The 25,239-nt window shown below is 38.0% G+C and overlaps 1 protein-coding gene across 1 annotated transcript in view; it reads right to left on the bottom strand.

Annotated features, from left to right (window-relative positions):
• The window catches only part of EYS (eyes shut homolog), an 872,029-nt gene that overhangs the window by 376,431 nt on the left and 470,359 nt on the right, over positions 1–25,239 (bottom strand). The window contains exons 30-31 of the mRNA XM_056343434.1: positions 21,061–21,185; positions 13,873–14,125 (exon numbers count right to left, since the gene is read on the bottom strand). Coding sequence (XP_056199409.1) covers positions 13,873–14,125; positions 21,061–21,185 — 378 coding nt within the window. The remainder of the gene's footprint in view (positions 1–13,872; positions 14,126–21,060; positions 21,186–25,239) is intronic.

Below are 25,239 nucleotides of genomic sequence, written 5' to 3'. Positions count from 1 at the left end.
TAAATGCTCCTAAATCATCCATAAGGATTACTTCACTTCAGGGCATGTAACAATATCTTTGAAAAGCAAACTGTTCATTTGGGATGCACCTCGTATTATACTAAGTAATAGTTTTTTCAAATAAGTAACAAAAGAAAGTCTTAGTAGGAGGTTCTGATGACTCTAAAAACCTTTGCAAATTTAAAGTACAGAAGTTGATCATCGCTATTTAATATATTCAACAGATGGGTTTAAGAGAAAAGCATAAGTAAATTCAGTAATTGCACTAACTAGTCTACAATGTAAATGCAAAATGCAAGCTCCATGTAAGTCCTCATACCTTTTACCTGCAGTTATTCAAAGAAAATTAAACCTAATCTTTTTAAGGCTCCTCCAAGCCTACAGAACAAATGACATTCTAAGATACCAAAACAGTACTCTTGGCTATGCTAATGAATGTTAGTACAAATGCTATAAAGTTAAATTAGTCCAAAAATCTACATATGAAACCAACACATACACAATCTTAACTGCCTCTTTTTTTTTTTTTTTTTTTTTATTTCTTTAATTGTATGGAAGTTAACTATGCCTATAGAAAATTCCTTAGAGTACTGTCTTCCAAGACACTGTTGGTGATCCACTATCAGTGCCAGGAGTAGGTGCTGCTCATAGATCCCAATGGCTTTGAAACTCTGAATGACAGGAGCTACTGACATGGATACTGTTCTAAGGATGGCTTCTATATACCTGCCACTCAAAATCTGCTAGCAGTGGTATGTAGGCCACAAGTTTTATTCCTAGCATCATGATACTTTCTGCTGGAAACTAGCATAGTCCTAGGAAGATCAGGCAAAATGAACCTCTGTGCATCTGGACAACACAACCTCTAGAAAATGTTTAGATATTACTGGTACAGTTTTGATGGTTAGAAGGCAGAACTTAGCTGTCAACTCAAAAGGGAAATTTAACCCATCACAGGTAAGAATCTGTTGTATATAACTCCCAGGACAACAATATCATACCTAAATTGCTAACATTATTTTTAAAAACTAAATCTAATTACATGTTTGGGAAATACAGTTATCACCAAAGAGTTTATTTTGTCATATGTGTGAAGTATTTCTTATTGCTGTAAATCACAATCATCAGTAAAAAGGCTTTCAGTATAGATACATCCTTGTATACAATCTGCTTGAAAAGTCTGCATGTTAAATTTTATGGAAAGAAGTTAGTCATATATTCTACTCTCAGATCAGACAATACAGAATACTATGAATTAGTTCCTCACGGTAGTTTTTTAAAAAGGTTAGCAAACATATTCTCTGAAGTCATTATGAATTTGTTACATTTTTTGAACTTTCCATTTTTATGTCTGCTGATAGCATAGAAAGTACCAAGTGAAAAAAGCCAAGGTAAAATATTTCTGAAATTAAAATGAGGTGACTTAATTTAACAGACTGGCTTAATTGATCTTAGTTTCATTTGACTAAGAGTGCATAATAAAATGACTGAAGATGTGAAGGACTTCTACTTAGTCAGGAACATTAAATTATTAAATTAGGGAACTTTCTTTAACTTCACTTTCTATGAACGCTGAAATGTTCCATCACCTGATCAACACTACTTCTATGTTTTTCAGATACAGTGCAAATATTTTTAATGTCATGTGTGCTACAATACTAAGAGGCTTACTAGATGTTACACACATTAGGGTGGACTTAACCCTTTCAGTTTGTGATGTCATTCATTTACTTGTTTAAACTTTTTGCACATTATGACATATAAACCACTATTTCACACTTCATCAATCCCATTTTCTTTATAAATGAGACATGGATGCTGTTATATTGTGGACTTTTCACATATTAGATTGTGATATTTTTTGCAGATGAGTAAAACCTACTCCTTCTGAAATATCTCTTCCAGATTTCACCATGAATAAGAGTACACCTGAGGTATCATTTTTCCTCCATTATCACCATTTTACTTACATCAAAAGAGATTCACATTATGATCTTTTCAAAATTTCTGAACATACTGCATTGTTATGACACACTAGATGACAGATTTTAAAGTATGACATTAAAAATTTTGATAGGCTTTTTTATATATCTACATATGGTTTAAACCAAAAAAACCCAACCATTGCTTACTACACAGATACAGCATTTTAGTGGGATAAATACTAAGGATTATTGACCTGAGAGCTAAGTGTCTGATGAAGTGCAGGCAAAAGTATTTTCAAAATGGAAACATTTTTTTTCAGTGTAACTGAACTAAGAACTGTTCATATTGGTAGTATGGAACATGTCTGTCTGTTACCAGAGTATAGAATGTGTATGCGTATGGACATTTCTCAGTGTGTGTGAGTGTATTTTACAAACGTCATGGACAACATGGTATGTTATACACAATATATATAATCTGCATATGTAAATTTTACGTTAATATGCTAATTTGAATAATAAAATCACTTCAGTGGAAAAAGACCTGTAAGATCATCAAGTCCAACCATTAACCTAACACAGCCAAGTCCACCACTAAACCGTGTTCCTAAGAACCACATCTACACATCTCTTAAATACCTCCAGGGATGGTGGCTCAATCACCTCCCTGGGCAGCCTGTTCTAATGCCTGACAACCCTTTTGGGGAAGAATTTTTTTCCTAATATCCGATCTAAAGGTCCCCTGGCACAACGTGAAGCTGTCCCCTCTTGTCCTATTGCTCATTACCTGGGAGAAGAGACTGCCACTCAACCTTGCTAGAGCCTCTTTCAGGTAGTTGTAGAGAGCAATAAGGTGTCCACTGAGCCTCCTTTCCTCCCTCAGCTGCTCTTCATAAGCCTTGTGCTCCAGAGCCTTCACCCGTTTTGTTGCCCTTCTCTGGACATTCTCCAGCACCAAAATGTCTTTTCTAGTAGCGAGGGGCCCAAAACTGAACACAGTATTTGAGGTGTGGCCTCACCAGTGCCGAATACAGGGGGACAAACACCTCCCTTGTCCTGCTGGCCACACTGTTTCTGATACAAGCCAGGATGCTGTTGGCCTTCTTGGCCACCTGGGCACACTGCTGGCTCATGTTCAGCTGGCTGTCAACCAACATACCCAGGTCCTTCTCCACTGGGAAGCTTTCAAGATACTCCTTCCCAAGCCAGTAGTGTTATATGAGGTTATTGTGACCGAAGTGCAGGATCCAGCACTGAGCCTTGTTAAACCTCATGCAGTTTGTAAACCTCAGCCCATTGATGCAGCCTGGCCAGATCCCTCAGCAGAGCCTTCCTACGCTCAAGGAGATCAACGCTCCCCCTTCCAACTATGTGGCATCTGCAAACTTACTGAGGGTGCACTCGATCCCCTCATCCAGATCATGGATAAAGATATTAAACAGAAGTGGGCCCAGTACTGAGCCCTGGGGAACACCACTGGTGACCAGCCTCCAACTGGATTTAACACCATTCACCACCACTCTTTGGGCTCGGCCATCCAGCTGGTTTCTTACGCAGCGCAGAGTGCACCTACTCAAGCCATGAGCAGCCAGTTTCTCTAGGAGAATGCTGTGAGAGACCGTGTCAAAGGCTTTACTAAGGTCTACGTAGACACCATCCACAGCCCTTCCCTCATCCACCAGGTGGGTCACCTTGTAGAAGGAGATCAGTTTTGTCAAGCAGGGGCTGCCTTTCCTAAGGCCGCAGTGGCTGGGCCTGATCCCCTGGTTGTCCTGCAGGTGCTGTTTGATGGCACTCAAGATGATCTGCTCCATAACCTTCTTGGGCACCAAGGTCAGACCGACAGGCCTGTAGTTCCCTGGATCCTCTTTCTGGCCCTTCTTGTCAATGGGCACCAGATTTGCTAACTTCCAGTCAACTGGGACCTCCCCAGCTAGCCAGGACGGCTGCTAAATGACTGAAAGAGGCTCAGTGAACACTTCTGCTTCTTCCTCAGTACCCTTGGATGGATCCCATCCAGCTCCATAGACTTCTTTGTGTCTAAGTTGCCAAGCAGGTCCCTAACCATCTCCCATATACTCATTTTCATTACAATACAGAATATTAGAAAGTAACAAATCACGTATCTAGTTTTAAAGAAAGGTTAACTTTAATCTGTTTACCTTTTTCGTCTTGTGACACTCATGGAAATAGAATTCCCACAGATTTGCTTATAGATATTGCTTGCCTGGAAGTCTGAGTACGAAGCTGTCAGAGTTAAAAGCACACTTCAAAGTTACAGGCTCTGAAAACACTTTTGCTTGCATGGCAGAAAGTTTCATCTAAATAAAAGCAGAAGCAGGCCAGGCTTGCATTGACACTTCTACGTGTTCTTTGTCAGATCACTGGGGAGAATGACTGCTTGTGAAAGAGGTCTGGAAAGTTACCAGGTTCAACCTTCTAGCAGTTACAGATATAGTGCAAATACTGGATCAGGGTTCAGTACACTCACTTCACATGAAATTCCACACTAACCCACATAGTTAGCATATTAACTATGTTAAAAGTATTTACTTCCTTGATACAGCAGATACAAGAGGATGCGTTTAAAATCGACATATGATTACAGCTATTGAGAACAGGGAAACTAAAATGGGCTGAATAATAATTGTATGTCTGGCAGAAACAATAAAAGACAAAATTTAAAGAAATCATGAGAGTGATGGCAGATCTAGTGAATGTAAGACACAAATCAATATTATGAAACAGAATTAGAAGGCAAAGGTGTCATGTAATTTCAACGTTTTTCCAAAACTTTGGCATACACTGTTTCATATAATTGAAAAGAACTTGATTAAGGAGCAAGATGGAAGAGCATTACATTATTATGGAAAGCAGTGTGTAAAAAAAAAAAAAAAGCAAGCTCTGAATTTTCCTTTCTCCTATTTAACTAGTAACAACTGAATGTGAGCAAGTAAGATATCAAAATTTGAAATTTGGCAGAGCAAGATTTTAAACAAAAGAATACTGCATATGAGGACCTTTGTAGCATGTGTCAATTTGTCTATTATTAATCATATTTTCAGATCCCACTTCATATGTTAGCCAGGCCAAATGTAAATTATATCTATTGAACATGAACAGTTTAAGCAGTGGGAGTAGGTGGCAAAATTGAGGAATGAAAATCCACTTCAGTAAAGTATTTGACTAATGTGTGTTATTCTCCAGAAATAATAGAACTCAAGTCAGTTAGTTGCTGTGTAGTAGCTCTATTTCTCTGAGATGTGTTGTTAACATTGATATCTGGTTCTACTGCCTCTGCCCTCCCAGATGTCTTTGTGAGCTCTACCATCCATATACATAAAATGAATAGAAAAGTCAACCTAATATTCAGTTCCTTTGTCAAAAAGAAAAGTACAAAGCAGCAAAATACTATGTATGGAGGAAAACAGTTTACAACCTATTTCAGAATAAATGTCTACAACAGGTGGTGCCATTTCTCTTCATTTACTACAAAGTGATTTATCTTACACTGATTAACTAATGGATAGCTACAGGTAAAATGAATCCCACTCTTGGTGACTTAACTAGATACTTGCATAGAAGTAAATACTGAGTCTTCTTAAACAATGCCTGTAAGGCCATTCTTTCCTGACAATTACAGGGGATCACAGAACAACTGAGGCTGGAAGGGACCTCTGGAGATCATCTAATCCAACCCACCTGCTCAAAGTAGGGTCAGCTACAATAACTTAAGATATTGTCCAGTTCATTTCTAAATACCTCCAAGTATGGAAACTCCACGATCTCTCTGGATAACCTGTTACAATGCTTAACTGCCGTAATATTATAAAAAGAAAAAAAAGAAGAAGAAAAAAAAAATTGTAAGAATTTCCTGCATTTCAATTTGTGTCAATTTCCACTTGTCCTGTCAGTGGACATGACTGAGAAGGCTTTGTGTTTGTAAGGTCCCTCTGATAAGGTAAAATCACCTCCTGAGTCTTCTGTTTTTAAGGCTAAGAAACTCAGCTCCCTCAGACTCTCTTCATATGTGAAATGCTACAATCCCTTCATCTTCATTGCCTTTTCCTGGACTTACTTGAGTAAGTTCATGTCTCTCCTGTACTGGGGCCAGAAATGGATACAGGACTCCAGATATAGTCTCATCAGTGCTTTACAAAGGGGAAGGATCAGCTCCCTTTTTTCTGGTCTCAAAACTTCCCTTCACGTAGCTAAAGATGCTGTCTTGCTGAACACAAGCCCTTTCAGCCTGGCAGTTTCAGGCAGTTTTCAGTCCATCTCACTGTCATCTATTCCACACTTCGTCAGCTTGTCTGTGAGGTCGTTATGACAGAAAGTGTCTCTGGAAACATTCAAAGCCCACCTGCACATGACTCTGCAAAACCTGAGCCAGAGAAGGCACTGAGTACTTTGGCCTTTTCTGTGTCTTTTGTCATTAGGTTCCCTACCTCATTCAGCAGAGGGCCTCCATTTTCCCTAGTCTTAATTCTGCTGATGGATAGCCTGTATGGAAGTCATTACTACTTCCATACAGAAGTGGTCTGTGAGCGTGCAGATGATGTTTTCCCACATAGCCCTGTGTTCTTAAAAAAGCTTATTTTTCAAGCTGGTAGTAGAATATGTTTGAGCTCCATAATCTAGAGCATAGGCACCAACTGAACAAATCTTTACGTGTTTTCATAGATCTCTGGATACATGTGGAAACTACTTTTAAAGAAAATTTCTTTGACTATCTTCATGTTGAAGAGCTTTCAAAACTCACATGGAAGCTCTTCTGCTATTATAATTGTGATCAGGAGAATATGCACATCAACATGAGCATGGTCATATTATGGATAAGGATATTAATTATGCAGAACTTTGCAGAGTGCTCACAGACGTTTCTACATGATGAAGAACTCTAGATCACTCCTTCTGGTCCCATAAAAGCTTTTCTATAAACATGTATTTTTCTCAGAACACATTTATTCACAAAACATTATTTGCCACACTCAATGGTATGGTAGTTGAAATGCATACCTAGAGACTGGACCAAAAATATGCTTTTCTGCCAAACAGATGCCATCTCTCATAGCCCTTTTCTAGAGGCTCCTGCTACTTTAAACTCTCTTAGAAATCGCTGTAATGTATGAACTCATTGTCAGATGAAAATAATACTAAAACCTATGAGAAGTATGCAGTACCCACCTTCCCCCGTATGCAGTACCCACCTTCCCCCATCATCAGTCTTTTTTTCCTAATTTAAATAATACGGATTATTAATACACTAAATCTGGTAAGCACAGAAGTGTAGAATATGTTTAACAGCTTGATACATTTTTTTCTACTATGGATACCCCAGTGTAATAAGGATCTTACTCATCCAAGAGCATTTCTCATTTGGCTTTATAATAGTCCTATTTCTTCCATTAAATGAGGCACAGATTTTCTTATGCATCAACACAATGGCAAATATTACTTATGGGGATGCACTGTTCTTCCTCATCTATTCTTTCCACTACAAAAAGAAAAAGAAAAAAGATCCAGCCATAGAAAATAAGATCATGAAAGATACTGCCTTTTAGGTCTTTCTGTGTACCTCATAACCTATGTGTGTTCATGTACTTTGAACATATGGACACTGGAACCATGGCAGCAATACCTGTTTCCTTTAACTCCCAGGCAATGTCCTGTTCAAGGAGCGAGCTCTAAAGCCCTTTTTTGCTTTCTAAGGCAGTCTCTTTAAGAAGAAGGACTAGGAGATTAATCTCTCTGATGCTTTTACAGGACAGGTAAAAGAAAAGTATGTTTTAACTCTATTCTTTTTGGTATATTTGGGCCTCATGCTTACAACGTGGAAACAGATGGTGATCAACTAAACTGTGGTATGCAATGATATGATTGATCTTGGTGACTTTAGGGTGTCTTCATATTGTATAAGCCAATCAGCAGGATCAATATGGACCACCAAGAGTTCACTCGATGCCAGACAAGTCACAGACATTGAAAGAAACACTTAGAAAGTGTTTTGCATAATCCATGTAAATATAGCTCACACTGAAGGTATCAAAGAATCAAAGAATAAGGAGGAGGAAAAAAGGAAAATAAAAGCTTAACAGATTTTGTTAAAAACAGAAGACATGCTTTTCTTTGCTAGTTCTGAGGGAACCTTTTAAAGCCAGTAATTATTGACTAGATGTGGAGCCTGAGATTTATTTCCATGTAGATTTGTATCTTGATCAGTTGGGAATCCACAATAGTATGCTCAGACAACCTGATCTCATGAGTGCAGGCACAGTATCAGGAGGCACTTCTGGCAGAAAGAATTTGATCTGTGTACTTATGTATGCATAATGAGAATGAAATCTACATAGACAAGCATCCACAGAAAAACAAAAAAAAAAAGTTTTACTTGTCTTTTGGTGCCTTTATACTTATCTTTCATAGTCTAGAACCCTTTTAAAATTTTCTATGTGATTTAAGTCATAAGATTTAAGATAAATGAAATAAAACCATTTTTTCCTACACAACCCCCCAAGCAAAGAATGGAAAGCAATAAAAGTAAAAAACCTCTCCTTGGTTTGATGGTTATTCATTTTGTAGGAAGTATTTTTATAAAAGTACAGTGTAAAAATGTAGTCCAAACCAATCAATCTTCCCTAATATTTAATTCTAGAAGTCACAGGATTTTCTGTGTTCTTTTAACACCCTGACTTTATTTCTCAGGGTTGTAATGTTCTTACAAAAGTACTGTTTTTAAAAAATGTAATAATCTGTCTCATTTTGGAATGAGAAGTGGCAAGTTAATTACATCATATATAAAAATTATTCTCTTAAGAGATAAAAATACATTTTTCTCTATACCTATTTTACATTCAACAATGTTACTAATCATACTCATATATGGTAAACATAGAGAAATCTCCTGAATTTATATGTAAGTATGATGAAAGCTACACTCACAATCCTTAAAAACTTCACTGTAATGAAGTGAAACTGTTCAGTTGATGATTGCCTGCCAGCATTAGAGCAGCCTCCAGCCTGCTTCTGTATCGATCCGGTAGCCTATGTGGCAGAACATGAAGAATAACCATCTGTGTCAGGTACAGCAGCAGGTGCCAATATCCATTGAACAGGCTGCTGCCTCATTACAATAAATCTCTTTCAAGCACCTGGCAACCTTGACAGACACTTTTATCTTTGTATAAAAACACCCCACCACCTCAAAAAGTTGTTTGAATAGAAATGAGAAGCTCAACAGATAACATCAGCTGATAAAGGCCAGAAACTGAATCCACTGCAGATATACTGCGAAGTCTAGGTAAGACAGTGTTTAGATTCATGAGGAGTTCCTTATCACGCACAGTGGTAGTGCCTGCTCATCTCCTGTGTTTCGGTACAATATTGTTAATGTTCTTGTAAGGCAGAACTTAAAGAGCGTAAAAGGTGTGTAAAGATAAATCTTTGTCACTAACACTTCAGTTTGCACAGATGAGGCTTGTGCAGATAAAACCAAGATAACTCGTCACTAGAAGATTCAAACAACAACAACTTTCCAGGGTATCCATCAATAAGTCCATACCTGAAGTTTTGTACAAAGACATATATCAGATTGTTTTTGAAAATATTTTACGTCTCACCTGCATTTATTGTAGTTGTGTTTTGAACTCACAACTACTACTTATTATGTGGGTTAAAACTACTTCTTGAGATACACTACTTAGCTGAACATTTAAGAAAGACCCTGACCTAAAGAATGTTCGGTCTCCATAATGCATCATTCAGTTTTACCTCTGATTGTTGAATTTCCTCTGTTGTCGGCTGCTCAATAGTAGTTAAACATTTTCTCAAGTCTGTATTTGTCTCTTTAAAGGATGTAAGTGATGAAAATGATGATTATGTGGATGAAGTGGCTAAACCACTATCCATCATATTTGGGAAGTCATGGCACTCCAGCGAAGTTCCCACTGACTGGAAAAGGGGAAACATAAGATTTTTTTTAAAGGGAAATAAGGAAGACCTAGAGAATTCGAGGCCAGTCAGTCTCACCTTTATGCCCAGAAAGATCACAGAGCAGATACTCGTGAAAACTATGTTACGGCACATGGAAAATAGAAGGTGATTGGTGACAGCCAATATGGCTTCACTAAGGACAAATCGTGCCTGACAGATTTGGTGACCTTCTATGGTACGGTTACAGTGGTGACATATCAGGGAAGAGTGACTGACATCATCTACTTAGACTTGTGCAAAGCTTCTGACACTGTCCCACACAAAATCCTTGTCTCTAAACTGGAGAGACATGGATTTGAGGGTGGGATCACTTGGTGGATAAGGAATTGGCTGGATGGTCACACTCAAAGAATTGTGCTCAACAGCTCAATGTCCAAGTAAAGACTGATGACTAGTGATGTTCCTCAGGGGTCTGTACTGGGACCAGTGCTGTTAAACATCTTTGCTGCCAATATGGACAGTAGGATTGAGTACACCCTCAGCATGTTTGCTGACATCAAGCTGAGTGGTGTGGTTGACATGCTGGAGGAAAGGTATATTATCCAGTGGAACCCTGACAGGCTTGAGATGTGGGCTTGTGCGAACCTCGTGAAGTTCAACAAGGCCAAGTGCAAGGTCCTGCATGTGGGTCGGGGCAATTCCAAGAACAAGTACAGGCTGGGTGGAGAATGGATTGAGAGCAGCCCTGACGAAAAGGAACTTGGGGCGGGGCTGGTGGACAAGAAGGTCAACGTGACCCAGCAATGTGTGCTTGCAGCGCATAAAGTCAACCAAATCCTGGGCTGCATCAAAAGAAGCATGACCAGCAAGTCAAAAGCAGTGATTCTTCCTCTCTACTCCACTCTTGTGAGACCATACCTGGAGAACTGCATTCTGCTCTAGAGTCCCCCAACATCAGAAGGGCCTGGATCTGTTGAAGTGACAGCAGAGGAGGGGCATGAAGATTATCAGAGGGCTGGAACACCTCTCCTATGAAGAAAGGCTGAGAGAGTTGGGGTTGTTCAGCCTCAAGAAGAGAAGGCTTTGGGGAGACTTTATAGCAGCCTTTCATTGCTTAAAGGGTACTTCTCAGAAAGACGGGGACAAACTTTTACTAGGGCCTGTTGTGATAGGATGTGGGGTACTGGTTTTAAATTAAATGAGTAGATTTAGATTAGATATCAGGAAAAAAGTCTTTACTGTGAGGGTGATGACGCTCTGGAACAGGTTGCCCAGGAAGTTATGGAAGCCCCATTCCAGGAAGTGTTTGAGGCCAGGTTGGATGGGGCTTTGAGCAACCTGATCTAGTGGAAAGTGTCCCTGCCCATGGCAGAGGTGTTGAAAGTAGATGATCTTTAAGGTCCTTTCCAATCCAAACCATTCTATGATATGATTATAAAGACATGGTCTCTGAAGGAAAAATAGTCAGACAATATGAATCAAAACATGGAACATGAATATCTGATTCTTGTGAAGAAAAAGGCAGAGCAGACAGTTCTATCAGAGATGTGTGTGTATTTCCTGTAATGGGATGCGAGTATGACAGTTCTGTGAATTCCACTGATGATGTTATTTCACTAGATGAAAAAAGATAAATATCCAGAAGTAATAGCAGTAGCTCCTATTAGTGTGTACCAGCTGGTTAGTATCACTGAGTTCATCCAAAACATCTCATAAAATTGGGGACTGTTTGCTACGCAGAACTTGGTCTGAGAATTCATCAGTTTTATTCCAGTCATAGAACATGGTGCACATATTTGGCTTAACTCACTTAAGAATCAGCAGACTGTGATTTGATGTTTGTGAGTCTCTTGCTGATGGATGAAACAGTAATAGCCAGTTATTCACTAGGAAGAGATGTTTGCATTTGAGTTTCATGACCAACTAACAAAATAAGGAAATGTATCTGTTTTTAAATATATACCTTAGTAGGGAAATGGGAAATTATTGAATGACTTTGTAATCTTCACTGATCTTCTTATGCTGAAAAGACACTAGACAGTTCTTCAGGACTCTTTCAAGGCAACCAGGAGAGAACTGAAGTTGCGTTTGCAGAATCAGTTGTAAACTGTAATCCACAGGAGAGTAATGACTCGCTATTTTAATTCTATTTCAGCTCTTGTTATGTTACTAATTACTGAACTCATGTCTGTGGCAGATAAAGCAACAGTCTGGTGCTGCTGTAATGATGAGACTTATGCTGGGAAAACAGAAAGTGTCATTAAGATACTAGTGATAAATGAGCTTGTATCATAATTGGGCTGGGGAAAAGGTACTGACCTTAAATCTATGGAAGTAATCTGTGGAAGCATCAGTGGCCACATATGGTACAGGTGTGATATTAGACTTTAATTTTACTGAGACCTGAACATCAGAACTAAGAAAGTGTGAAGAGGGAACATCTGTTGAGGTTGCTACCCTGAATATTGTTGAAGACTCTCCAGCGGCAATTAGTCTTCCCAGTCCATAGTTCAGTTTAGCCAAATCAGTGGTTAGAGGTATCCCACAGCTGAAAATACCTGCCTTTTTCAGACCTTTAAGAACAAACGTGTAGAACACAAAAAAAAATATCCAACAACAACAAAACCACCACCACAACTCTGCCGCCACAAAAACCCTAAAACAAACAAAACAAACCCCAGAAAACAAAACAAAAAAAAAACACTACATAAGAGAAAAGAAAAAAAAACCAACCAGCTTTGGCCCTGGTCTGAGTGTGCAGCAAATCACATGGCCACCAAAACTTCATTTAGTCTTACCAGTGTATTATACAGCAGACAAATAAAACTGCAAATCATACTCTTAATGAAAGTGTACAAACAGTTTTAGCGACCTCAAAAGTTGAATAAATGCAAACCTCCCATTACTCATATTCTCTATGAGGGTTAGCATCAGAACAAGTGGCACTGCTCGGAACAGAATTATTAAATTTTCTAAATCAAACTGCTTCTGTGAATCAATACAAAATGAATGTATTACAGATGTCACCCACTGAGAACATCAACAAACTAGCTGACATAACACTGTGAAAGATATACAGAGGTAACTGCATTTACTAACTGCATTTCACTCAGTGTCATTGCTTACATCATGAAGGAATATTATCTATTAAGAATGCAACAAAAGCTTAGGTATATCCCCAAATACTAGCCAGTAAAGAAATCAAAAATTCAGTAAAACTCATTTACCCAAATTAAAAAACAGTACTCCTGGCTTATTTCTTATACCAGTAATTACTTTGAAAGAGTATATAAGCAAAAAATCCTGAAACTAACTGTGAAGAGGATGCCATATGCACATGCTATCTGTATAATACTAGCTTTAGTAAAATGAAAAGGCCACAATGAAGGTACAATCTTCAAAATAAAATGTTGTATTTCTGCTAGTGTAGACTTTTCTTGATATATTTTAAAAATAACAGGATAGGCAATTTTTGGCTTCCCAAAAACATCACTATGAACTGTTAGAATGGCAGAGGTGTTGAGAGGCTTGTTCCAGATATTTTTAGTGAAAAATCATCTGGATGCACAGAAAAGGAAGCACTCAAAAAGCATGTGAACTAGGAAAGGAAAACCAAATTCCCCATTCAGCAAGGCAAATTACCTTTCTTTCTGCTGCTGACTAGTCAAGAAGGGAAGATTGGCATTAGGGTCAGAGATTGCTGAACACAATATGAGGCATATGAAATTGTACAGTCCAGCAAAGCAAACAAAACCAGCTAAGACAAAAGTGCAGGTTTTGTTACTGGATGTGTCAGATGCTGGGAAAAAAATCTTTTGAGAGAAAAGAGCAATTTTCAAGTTATATATAAATGCAATTCAGAAAGGAGGATGGATTAAATCAAATAGAAGGTAGTACAGGAAGTAGAAAACAACATTAAGAAGAAAAGTAATACATAGTAGTCTTACCATTTGAAAAGCACTAATGTGGAAAGAAGTTTGATATATGTGTCACTCAAGCTGCTTTTTCTACATACCTTGGAACACTTCTCTTGTATGAAAGTCAGGAGAAGCATGTTTCGACCAAAGTTCCATAGACACAGCCAGGGCTGATGGAAGGTCATTGTCTAAAATCTCAGCAGGAATCACTTCAGCCACTTCAGTGACAGTTTTCTTGCTTTGGGGGATAGTAGGTAAACAGGTGATATTGTTTATTCCATCAACACAAAGAAATCCAGTGGAGCAGGACTGTATAAGGCAATCATTGTAATTAAGCTCACAGCTTCCTCCCTGAAAGAGAATTTTTAAAAAGCCATTTATTAAAGGCAATTTGCATTTCATAGCCACATTAGTTCAAATTAGTGCTTTCTTTTGTTTCTAAAATGTTGTTTGCTTAAATTAAGCTGTCCACACATTGCTTAACTACTTTAATAGTAATAGTTGTACATTTTAAATTTTAACTGTTATTTTGACTATTAGTATTAAAAATCATCAATAATTTCCCCACAGATTTGTAACTACAGTGTATCAGAGTATTGATACCAGTAATAAAAACTGGTTTAAATGATAATCTTCAGTTAGTATGTGGTCTTAGCTCTGAAATCCTATGGTTTGTTCTGATTGTTAAGTTAATGTTCTTTCTTTTCATACACTGAAACTCAGTATTTATTATCTGTTGCTACCAAATCTTCACACAGCACCTTGTTAATACATTAAGTTCATAGAAAACTCTTAGGAAGAAAAAAATGCAGTGGCAGTCTTAAATTAGACCTGGCACTCCCTTTTTATTTTTTAACAGGACTAACAATTCTTGGGAAGCCTGAAATATTCTTCCTAGTAATAAATTAAAAATTTTCACGTTCAGTGGTCTGTAAAAAAGTCAAGAAATAATGCAATTCTTTAACAATAAGCAATAATTACGTGAATTAAATGCATTCTTGAAGTGTGAAATAAATAAAAGCTGAAGCCAGGCCTGGGTTCATTTTATTTCCACTGCTGTTGTAATGAACTAATGGGCTATGCGAAGAGATACAGCTAACTTGAATAATCTAGAAGGATCCTACACATCTGGATAGCTATTTAAAATATGCATAGAGAATATGCACCGTTTAACATGTATATTAAAATATGCCCACCCTGAAAGACATGCATCTCTGACAACAAATCATCATGATACAACTTCCAACTGAATCTTCTGCAACCGTGACACGTGTAAGAAAACCCAAGTAAATTCTCTAGTGCTCAGTAAGTATGTGCTCATTGCACACTTTCCCTCTTATGTTTCCATCTTCTGAGATGCTTAGTGTCTCTGGTCTACCTGGCTAGCTACTTACACAGAACTTGAAGCAACTTACATTTTCTGAGATGTCTATCAACTCTATTAAATCCATTTATGATATTAGGAAACCATAGGAGGTGCAAGAGAGAAAGAGGCAGAAATGCTGACATAGAAACCAAAATTACTTTTCTTAAAAGTAGTTTAAGTCATTCAGTGTTTAAAATGGAAAAGGTTAAATTGGGGGAGGGGGTTGAATGATTTAGATACACCAGTGATTGTTTCAATCAAGTTCTTAATTTGTTTTAGCAAGCAGATGAGCTATCTGGTAAATTCATGGCATCTTACAACATTACTCACTCTATTGGTATTCGAAAGGATGAAGGACCAGCAGAACAATTAATATGTCAGATTTCCATACAGTGATAAAAAATTTCCTCCTTGCTTTCTGATTCCATACATAGCACAAATTATCAGTTTGAGTAAGATTTCTGTCTAATAAGCTTTCTTAACCCTATAAAGCTTGTATTTCATTCTGACTTTCCCTGTGACAAATCAGTGCATTTTTATTACCACTACGTGTAATGGTGAAGAGCATTTGATTGTGATTTTATCACTCACAGAAACAAAGCAGATGTGGATAACCTCCACTGAGCATGAAGGGTACATGAAACAGTTATAGATAAATTTGATAGCCTTGAAAGTGTCTGAAAACAGTTTCCATGCAGGGAGATCATAGACTCATAGAATCGTTTAGGTTGTGCAGATTTTTATTTAGAAGTAGGTTTGTGTCTATAGATGTTTCCATTTAAAAAGTAAACATTTATTGCATATACCACTGGCTATGCTTTTCTTCTGAAAATTTATGGGAAACTTCATGATCCATCTTTCAGCTAGCATAGCATACATAGAATATAGAAAGTTTGCTTTACACACACTGTAGATGGGAGTTCTTGAATACTTATTTTTCTGAGTTTCACTGTTTCCTGCCCACACTGACTCACTGTTAGGAACCAGAACCCTTCCAGGGCCTACCAAATACACATCCCGAGTTGTTTAGACCCTAACTCCCTATCTTCCATACTGAAGACAGGTATGTTGAACACTGTTCTGGGTTTTTCCCCATGTTTTCCTTCTCTGCTATGGACTTCCCAAATCATAGTGAAATATGAGTGACTGAAGATGGAACAGTGATTAATGGAATAAAAGCAAAGACAAAACATCTTAAATGCCAGCTACATCAAAGGTTTGACACATTTTCTTCTGTAAGGACTTCTGCAACATACTGTACAGTTAACACCCAAGCTATGTACTAATAGAACAGCTGCCACCATGGGTCAATCTAATTCCATAATCAGTGAGCTATTAATGAGTACTTGGGGAAGAATACAGGAAGAAAACAAGCAGACTTTGCATCTGATAATTCACCAAACATACCATTCCAACTTCTGGCAATAAGTAATTCAAAGACTCCCTAAGCCAGGGTAACATTCAGAAGATCAATCTGAATAACAATGAAACCGTCCTCCTTTTAACCCATTTTTGGACTTACTTGTACTTTTGGTATCTACTGTATCACGCAACACTGACTTATACCAATTAATTTTACACTGAAATAATTTCTTTATACAAATTTTAAGCTTCCTCTCTGATGGCTTTATTTGGTATTCAGAAGACTTTTTTTTTTTTTTTTGTGAGGAATTAATTAAAAAAAACCAGTGTAATTGATCTTCTCCATTACAGTTGTTCATGCAGGATAAATATAAATATTTAATGAACAAAATGAGATCATTTTAACATGAGGGTCTGACTGTTTTCCATATAAAAAGACTGTGTCCCTCAACTGATATAACCTTTGTCATCACCTGACCTTGTTTCGAATGCCAGCCTGCTTCTGAAGACAAGAGAGCAGTTGCTATGGACTGTGGGGAAGTATCAATGGTACCCACTGTACTCTGTAAAAAGCACCCTACAAAAAAATTGTATTCATTCTTATGGGCTAGTCTGTTCCTTCTTAGAGTAGTCTGTGAGTAAATTTAGTCAGATTATATGCAATATTAAAATCCATTTTCAACCTACCAAGCCCTTATGGTAAAATACAGATTTTACAAAATTGTAGGCAAGTAGTCACTGCAACTGGGAGGAATTCCTGGTGACTGGAAGAAAGCATATGTTGCTCCTGTCTTCAGGAAGGGCAAGAATGAAGATCCAGGGAACTACAGGCCAGTCAGCTTCACCTCAGTTCCTGGGAAGCTGATGAAGCAATGGCACCTGGAAACTATTTCTTGGCACAGGAAGGACAAGAGGTTGATTAAGAATAGTTGGCATGGAGCTATGAAGGGGAAACAGTGCTTTACCAGTCAGATAGCCCTCTATGAAGAGATGACTGGTTATTGGATGAGGGTAGAGCAGTGGATGTTAACTGTCTCATCTTAGTGACATTTTCAACTCTTCCTGCCATAACACCCTCACAGATAAGCTGAAAAGTATGGACGAGATGAGTAGACAGTGAGATGGACTGAAAACTGGCTGAACTGCCAGGCTCAAAGAGCTGTGTTCAATGATCAGCAGTATGAAGCCCTTCTAGAGGCCAGTCATTAATGATGTACCTCAAGGGCTCATACTAGGTCCAATACTAAGTTCTTCAGTAAAGGATGATGGAACAGAGTGCACTCTCAGCAAGTTTTCACATGATACAAAACTGGGAGGAGCTACTGATATGCTAGATGAGTTTGCTGCCATTTATACTGACCTCAAGAGACTGGAGAAGTGTGGTAACAGAAACCTCAAGAAATTCAGTAAAGGGAAGTGCAGTCTTGCAGGAGCGGGCTGGAAACTAGGACCATGCATGGCAATCAGCTGAGGGGAATGTGCTCGAGCTTGTCTAGACAACAATTAACATGATGAGACGTGTTTACAGAGCACAGGGGAGTGGGGGACGGATGGTGCCAAGGATGGTGCCAAGGAAAGGTAACACCTTGCTGTTAATTGCTGGTAGTTAACCACCAATCAGGGATTGCCTAGTATGCAATGCTTAGCTTCAAGAACCAATCTGTTTAAAACGCGCAGCTTCTGAAAGTGTATATAAACTCGTGCTTCTGTACAATAAATTGACATTTGCTTGCATCAAGCTGCGTCCCGTCTCTTCATTTGCCGCACAGTCTTGCACCTGGGGTGGAATAATCCCATTCACCAGTACATGCCCAGGCCTGACACACTGGAAAGCAATTTTGAAGAAGGACCTAGGGGTCTGGGTGGATGACAAATTGCACAAACCAGCAATGTGCACTTGTAGCAAAGAAGACCAACAGAATCCTGGCCTGCATTAGGAAAACCACTGTCAACAGGTTGAGGGAGGTGATTGCTCACATCTAATCAGCACTGCTGATGTCACACCTGGAATACTGCATTTAGTTCTGGGCTTCCCAGCACAAGAGAGATATGAATCCACTGTCACATTCAAACCCACCTTTATCCTCCCTCTATTATTCCCCCGAGGAATTTGAGAAAAGTTCACTTCATCTGGAGAAAATCCCTGCCTCCACACAATCCTTTCTGTGTCAATTTATATAGGGAAATCTTACATAAATAAAGAACCTACTGGTCCTAGAACAGTGATTCTGCATTGTAAGCACATAGGGAAGGAACAATGGGGAAGTTGGTGGAACTGTTAGTCTCTAATCTAGAATGCAGGGGTATTCACTTTTTCTCATTCTCATTAACACCATGAGTCCTAGCCAAAAAAACCCCTAACAACCCAGGGATGCCTTCCCACTGCTGGGTTCATATATAATGAGTCCTCTGAGCCTGGGAAAGACTTACGGTTACATTGAGGTTAACAAGGTTACTTTGAATACTTTTTTCATTTTTGGATTGTGGCAAATATGGATTCAGACTCAAGGAACTTATAACCTTTTATTCTGGAAATGGGTGTAAACTTCCTGAAAATATTGCAGTTTCAGTTACCTGTAAAGGTAACCTATAAAGTCTTTTATTATTTAGTGCCATGTTTGTACCACACACAGAAGACAACTCTTTCCTCATTTACTACTAATGATGGACGACTTGCTATGAAGTTTGGTTAGAACTGGAAGTTCTACTCTGAATGTTTAGGAGCATGTGTGTGAAGAAGGACTTAGAAATGTCCTGGGATAAAAGCATTAACACAACAGTCCTCTGGTATTTCAGACTTGAAAATGTTTTTGTCAAAGCGCTCATCAGCCTCCTAATTTTCTGCAGTCCACCTCTGCAACTTCTTCCTTCACATCCACAGGTTCAGCTCCCTGTGCTCAAGGTCAGCCTTGATATGGTGGCAGCTGTGCAACCTTGGATCCACCTGTGGTGAAAAGAGCCAAGCTGTGGAAAAGATGTGAGAGATGTCTCGTGGGATCCTCATACCTGAGCTCAGAAGCTGCATTTAAGATCAGGCCCTGCCTTTGGTCCTTGACTGGGCTTACAATAAAGCTAAAGCCTGCTATAGTAAGCCCAACACTTTGTTGATCTCATGCTTGCCTTGCTGCCTTGACTTCCTGGCTTAACGTTAGACCTGCTTTGTGGTCATGGACTTGCCTGGCAGTACCTGGACTTCTGGAAGAACCTTTTGGATGGTTACCATCATCACTGGTCTTGCTTTACTATCCTTGTTTGGGTACTGTAGGGCTCCACCCCCTGCCTGCAAGGTCATTGCCCCTGCCTACCCTGCTGCTATCCTCGGCTCCTGGCCTGCTTTCCCTTGTGGAGCAGCCCACTTGACACTTGTGCTCCTTAACTTGTGCTAGTATGTACTGGGGATCTCCTTGAGAGTATCAGTATGGGTCAGAGATTAATACAGCAACTAAGAAGAACTGAAGACAGAAGGGCTTTTTCACTTTAGAAAAACTTATTTTTCCATTTTATTGGAAATTTTATTTCATTAGTTTTTCCCTCATTGAACATAAATTAGAATCTTCTGCTATAGAAAGAAGCCCTGAACTAGCTAACATCTGAAAAGGTACTAATTTTTTTGACTTGGTTGCAGAGAATCAAAGAAGGTAAATCTGAATCTTACTTGCAGTTATCTGTTCCTTCTATTTTACAGATGTAAATACGCCAAAGAAGTGGTGCGTAGATACTAAAATAAGCAACACTGTCATAATTTATAAAGAAAAAGTATTCAAATAATGTCAAGCTTGGAGATGTAGAAATAAGAATTACTGAAATAAGAAAAAAAATAATCTGTAAATCATGTACTCCTTTCTCTCCTTGTTACTTACCCCAAACCATTCTTTGATACTATTAAGTTAAACCTGAAGTGTAACAAGGTAAAGCACAAGTCCGATTTGTAGGTGCCAACTGCATGTCTTCAACTACAGAAAGAACTGTCATAAAAAGGTGGTGGCTGCATGGAAACGTCAACCTTAGACAAATACAGCACTGGCATTTAGCCACCCTCGAAAGACTCTTTTGGTAAATTAAGCAGAGACCACAAAACATAGGACCAAAGCCCATAGGGTCAAGCATTCAAAGGAATCAAATGATTTAGTTTCAGGGAACTGGTTTTCAAAATATCCGTCTGTATGCAATACTTTCAAGTTTGAGTTACCTTAGTATGTAAAAATATTAACTGGCATGTGAAATAGAAATATTAATTGGTTATGTAAAAAAAAACCAACAAAACCTACTCTGACAACTGACAAAGCCATTATACACTTACACTTTTCCACTTTTGTGGATATTAGGTAACTATTTCTTTGGAATGTTAGAGCTTCTGTTAGTAAAACAAAACCAAAACCAACCAAAGAAAAAAACCCCACAACTCAAATAAAGGTTATTAAAATACTGAATTTTTCAGAAAGGTCAGATTTTATCCAAGTAAGATTAAAAAGAAAAGGGATTACATACAGTATTTTCTGTGCAACAACAAATACTCAGGTTACAGGAAAGAGAAGAAAGAATGGCAGCAGCATCTCACCACAAATCCTGGCTTGCAGAAGCAGGAATAACCAAGGCTGGGGTCCTTCTGAACACAGATGCCATGTATGCAGGGGTTGGATATGCACTCATCAACATCCAGCTCACAATGGAGGCCTTCCCATCCTGATAGGAAAAAACCAAACCAACAAAAACTGAAGACCAATTAAAATCTAAATACATCTATTGAGTGTCAATCAAAAAAAACCAGCCTATGGGTAACTATATTCAGTCCTCACCTGTATATATAAATATATAATACAGACTGGTTATGATCTAGTTTGGGCTATGCTTTTTCAAAGTAGAAAAAAGAAAATAGTTTAGCAATAAACAAACACAATTGAAACTATATGGACTTTACAATTATACTTTACTGAACATCTGTTAGGGAAGTTAGTATTTGCCAACTTCTATTTCTGTAGAGACGTAAGAAAGCAAACAACAGTAAAACCTGAATATGTTCTCTCATTACTGAATTAGGTGACTTGATAGGCTGCCCTTCACCTACAGAATTATCTGTATTGTGTTCTCTCTTGTGGCCAAGAATTAGCAAGGGTAAAACACTCCCTAAAAACTCTTATCTCATTCCAGATCTATATAGTGCAACATGCAAGGCCGTATTTTTTTTCCAAAATTTAAACTGAAAAAGCATGGCATTGTCTATATTAATTTTTGACCTTTTTATCCCATTCATTAAACTTGTGCAGTATTGCCACACTGGGGGAAGGAAAACTGGAGGTTTAGATAGATGAAAATAGTTTACAGTTACACAAATGAAGTAAAGGGATAAAGTTTAAATGAGAAACTCTGAAACAGATTACTGTACCAGATCAATGAGGAGGAGAATTTCTAAGCAAATACAGTTTTGTGTTTGAATACCATCAGAATACTATCTTCTTATACTTCAATAGTCAGATTACTGACATTTTTGTTAATACATGTGTCTTAGCAAAATACCCTTTACAACTAAGCACACCCATAAATTAGAAGCCAAAACCTGATCTGGACCAGGTTCTTAGAGCATGTAATTGGAGCCCGTCTTGAACTTGCACATTGGAGGTTAAGCAGGACTGGAAGTAGACCATTTGCTTTGTAAATACAAACCCAGGATTTTGTAAAACATGGCTAGTTATTGAAGAACAGCATATCTTCTGCCATGATACGTCCATTACCATTACAGATTTGTTATTTATTCAAATAATTTTTCCCATTTCTAAACAAACAAACAGACAAAACCCCACAGCGCCCAAAAACTCCAGCATTCCTCAGCTGATATAAATCTAGTTGGCTCTGTCCTGCATTTGCCTCAGAGCATGCATCAAATGGACCCACCAGGGTAATTTGGGTCCCGATTTAGCTGCCCTGGTAGAAGTGCAGCCTGCCCCAGCTGAAGACTTCAGCTGTGAGGCTGCTATTAGTTCCAATGACTGCTGTTGTTGCTTTTGAGCTGTCTGAGATGCTGTTAGAATACAGTTTACATCTCTCTGTGCTGCTTCTGCACCTGAACAGCCTGCAGCTGCATCCACGGATCCTGAACGTGCATCTATTCTAAGGGCATGGGGCCTGCTACCGGGACAATAGCTGACAAAATTCATGATCCATTGCAGAATGGATCTGTCACAGCTAAATCAATTCCCTTTTCTGGTATCACATGCTGTCATCACATGCTTTATTTTATTCTCTGGAGTTTTTTGGAAAGCTGAAATCATCTGCCTTGTTTGTTCTGTCTTGCTACTATCCCTTTCTCATTTCATTACGTTACAACTGTGGATCCATTGCTGGATATCTCTGTCTTTCTGCCTTTTGGGAAGTTCTTTCCTGTAGTTGCCTTTACAGGTCCAAAAATATTCAATCCCATCTCCGTATTTCTATATAGGTGAAGCTTAGCAGAGAAATCCAAGACCTATCATATGCGAATAGTAGTAGCCTGCAACAAAAGCAGATTTGTTCCAAGCATTTCTACTTTCTGTCTCTGGAGGATATTTTTTATTTATCTTCTAATCCCCTTCTTCAGTTGTGTAAATTTCCAAAAAGCTTATTGCTCCCAGACGTTCCCCCTCCCCTGCCTCTCCAAATTCACTCCTTTTCTCAGGTGTAGCTTCTCAACTCTTCAGCTGTTTCAAAGACTCAAGTAACATTTGAAAATGTCATATTAATTTAAAAAATGAAGATATGTCACCATCATGCATACATCTAATGCATGTGGTTCCTTCACTGTGTCTTTTCCTGGTGGAGAAATAATGTAGAGATCTTTCACCCCTACTAATGAGTGCTATTATTAGAATAAACTTAAACCAAAGGCAGCTTATACTTGGGTTGAAAGGTGTTTAGAACATGTTAGCAAAAGTGAGTTCCAAGGCCCCACAGAAGCTTATTCTACTTACACCAACCATTTCCGTGTGCAGTTGCATAGAGAGAGCAGTTACGCTCCTTGGCTGGCAAGGAATTTTTAAATGTCTATAATCAAATTATTATTAAATAATTTTAAAATATTGATAGCTTTAAGAAAAAGAAGAAAAATTGTGAACTCGAAAGATATTCTGTGTGAGTAATTATTAAAGTATAAGAAGGCACTTTAATTATTAAAAAGTATGTATTTTACATTCAAGTCATCTGTATTGTGAAGTGGTATATGGCCATATGCAGTACCAGATAAGAGTCAGGGGACATACATTTTTATCCATGTTCAATTTCCATTGTGTAACTGTGCTGAGAGGAAAAAGATATATCGTACTCGAGGTAGGTCATGACTCAGACTTTCAAGATCAGAAGGGACCTTTATTATCATGAATGAATTCTGACCTTCTGTATAGTAAAGTCCAGAAATTTTTCACTCAATGGTTCATACATCAGGAGTATAGCATCCAATGGTTCATACATCAGGAGTATAGCATCTCTCTAGATTACTGAGTCTCTTTGACATAAAAAGCAAAGTTGCTATAAAAATACTAATCTGTAAGCCACTTAGTCCTAAAATTAACTAGGCCCTAGTAAGTCAAAGATACTCCAAGTCTTACACATTAGAATATCATTCATCCGTACTGCTTAAATGAATGAATTAACTGTTCATATTGACTCTGATTAAGTGCATGTACATGTGCACACGCGCACACGCTCTCTCTTGCTTCAGTGTCTTGCATACTTTTATTGTAAAACTCTTACATACAGTTGTTAACGGCACTAGGGACATCTCAGAATGAAAAAAAATATGTAAAATAAAGTATGATTTTATTAATATTTAATTCATTATTTTTTCTTTTTTATGAATAATAACCACATAAATATATGCCAAAAGTATATGAACAGTTTGCTAAAAAGACTGCAGAAAAGTTTTGTGCATTTTTTGTGACATATACGGTCACTTGCCTTTAGAGTTTAGCAAGATCTTACTGCTTGTAAATCAAAACCAACAAGGTAAACATAACTCAATACAAAGAGAATAAGCAGATCAGATGTATGAAGATATCATAGATGAACAGAATATTTATCCTCCAGAATATATCTAAATAATCTCTAAAACAATCACTAATAAAACTTGGATCAGTACAACCAAAGAAAGCATTCAGCAGTGCAGGTGTGTATTACAACAGGAAACAACAGACAAACTGAAAAATTAAAGTTTCAAGTGGTAGGTACTAGTACAGTTCTTAAGGGAACTGAACTATAAAACAGTACGCTCCAAGGCAGTTATTTATACTTACTTATGTTGACAAAAGGCTCTTTGTTAATAGATATGACAGGAGACAGTGAGTAGTCCTAAACAGTTTAAATTTGTGATTGCATGAAAATGCAGTCTGATTGTGACCTTTGCTTTTGGATAAATACTAAACCCCTTATACTTTCCTAAGTCACAAGACCTCTTTAAGTTGATCTATGTCAGCATAAGGAAACAGCTCCCACTTTTTTAAGAAAGTGCTTGATTTCATTCTGTTTATAATTGTTCAGAAAATTTCTTTTCATCCCAGCCAGCAGACATAAGCATGTGTATGTGTGACAACAATAATAACAATAATAAATGTTAGTTAAAATGTTCAGAATTTCTTTTCAGTCAATCTTATTTTGCAGCTAATTAAATTATGTAGTCACTATACAGTGCCCACTTGACTGCTTTGGTCAGTGTTACATTAGTAAAGATTGTACATAATAAACCTTTAGTTCTAGATAATTCTTCAACTCAATG

Source organism: Falco biarmicus, chromosome 6, assembly GCF_023638135.1.
Source record: "Falco biarmicus isolate bFalBia1 chromosome 6, bFalBia1.pri, whole genome shotgun sequence".
Taxonomy (NCBI): Eukaryota; Metazoa; Chordata; class Aves; order Falconiformes; family Falconidae; genus Falco; species Falco biarmicus.
The sequence above is the reverse complement of the archived record's forward strand: the minus strand, read 5'-3'. Positions and strand labels throughout refer to the sequence as shown.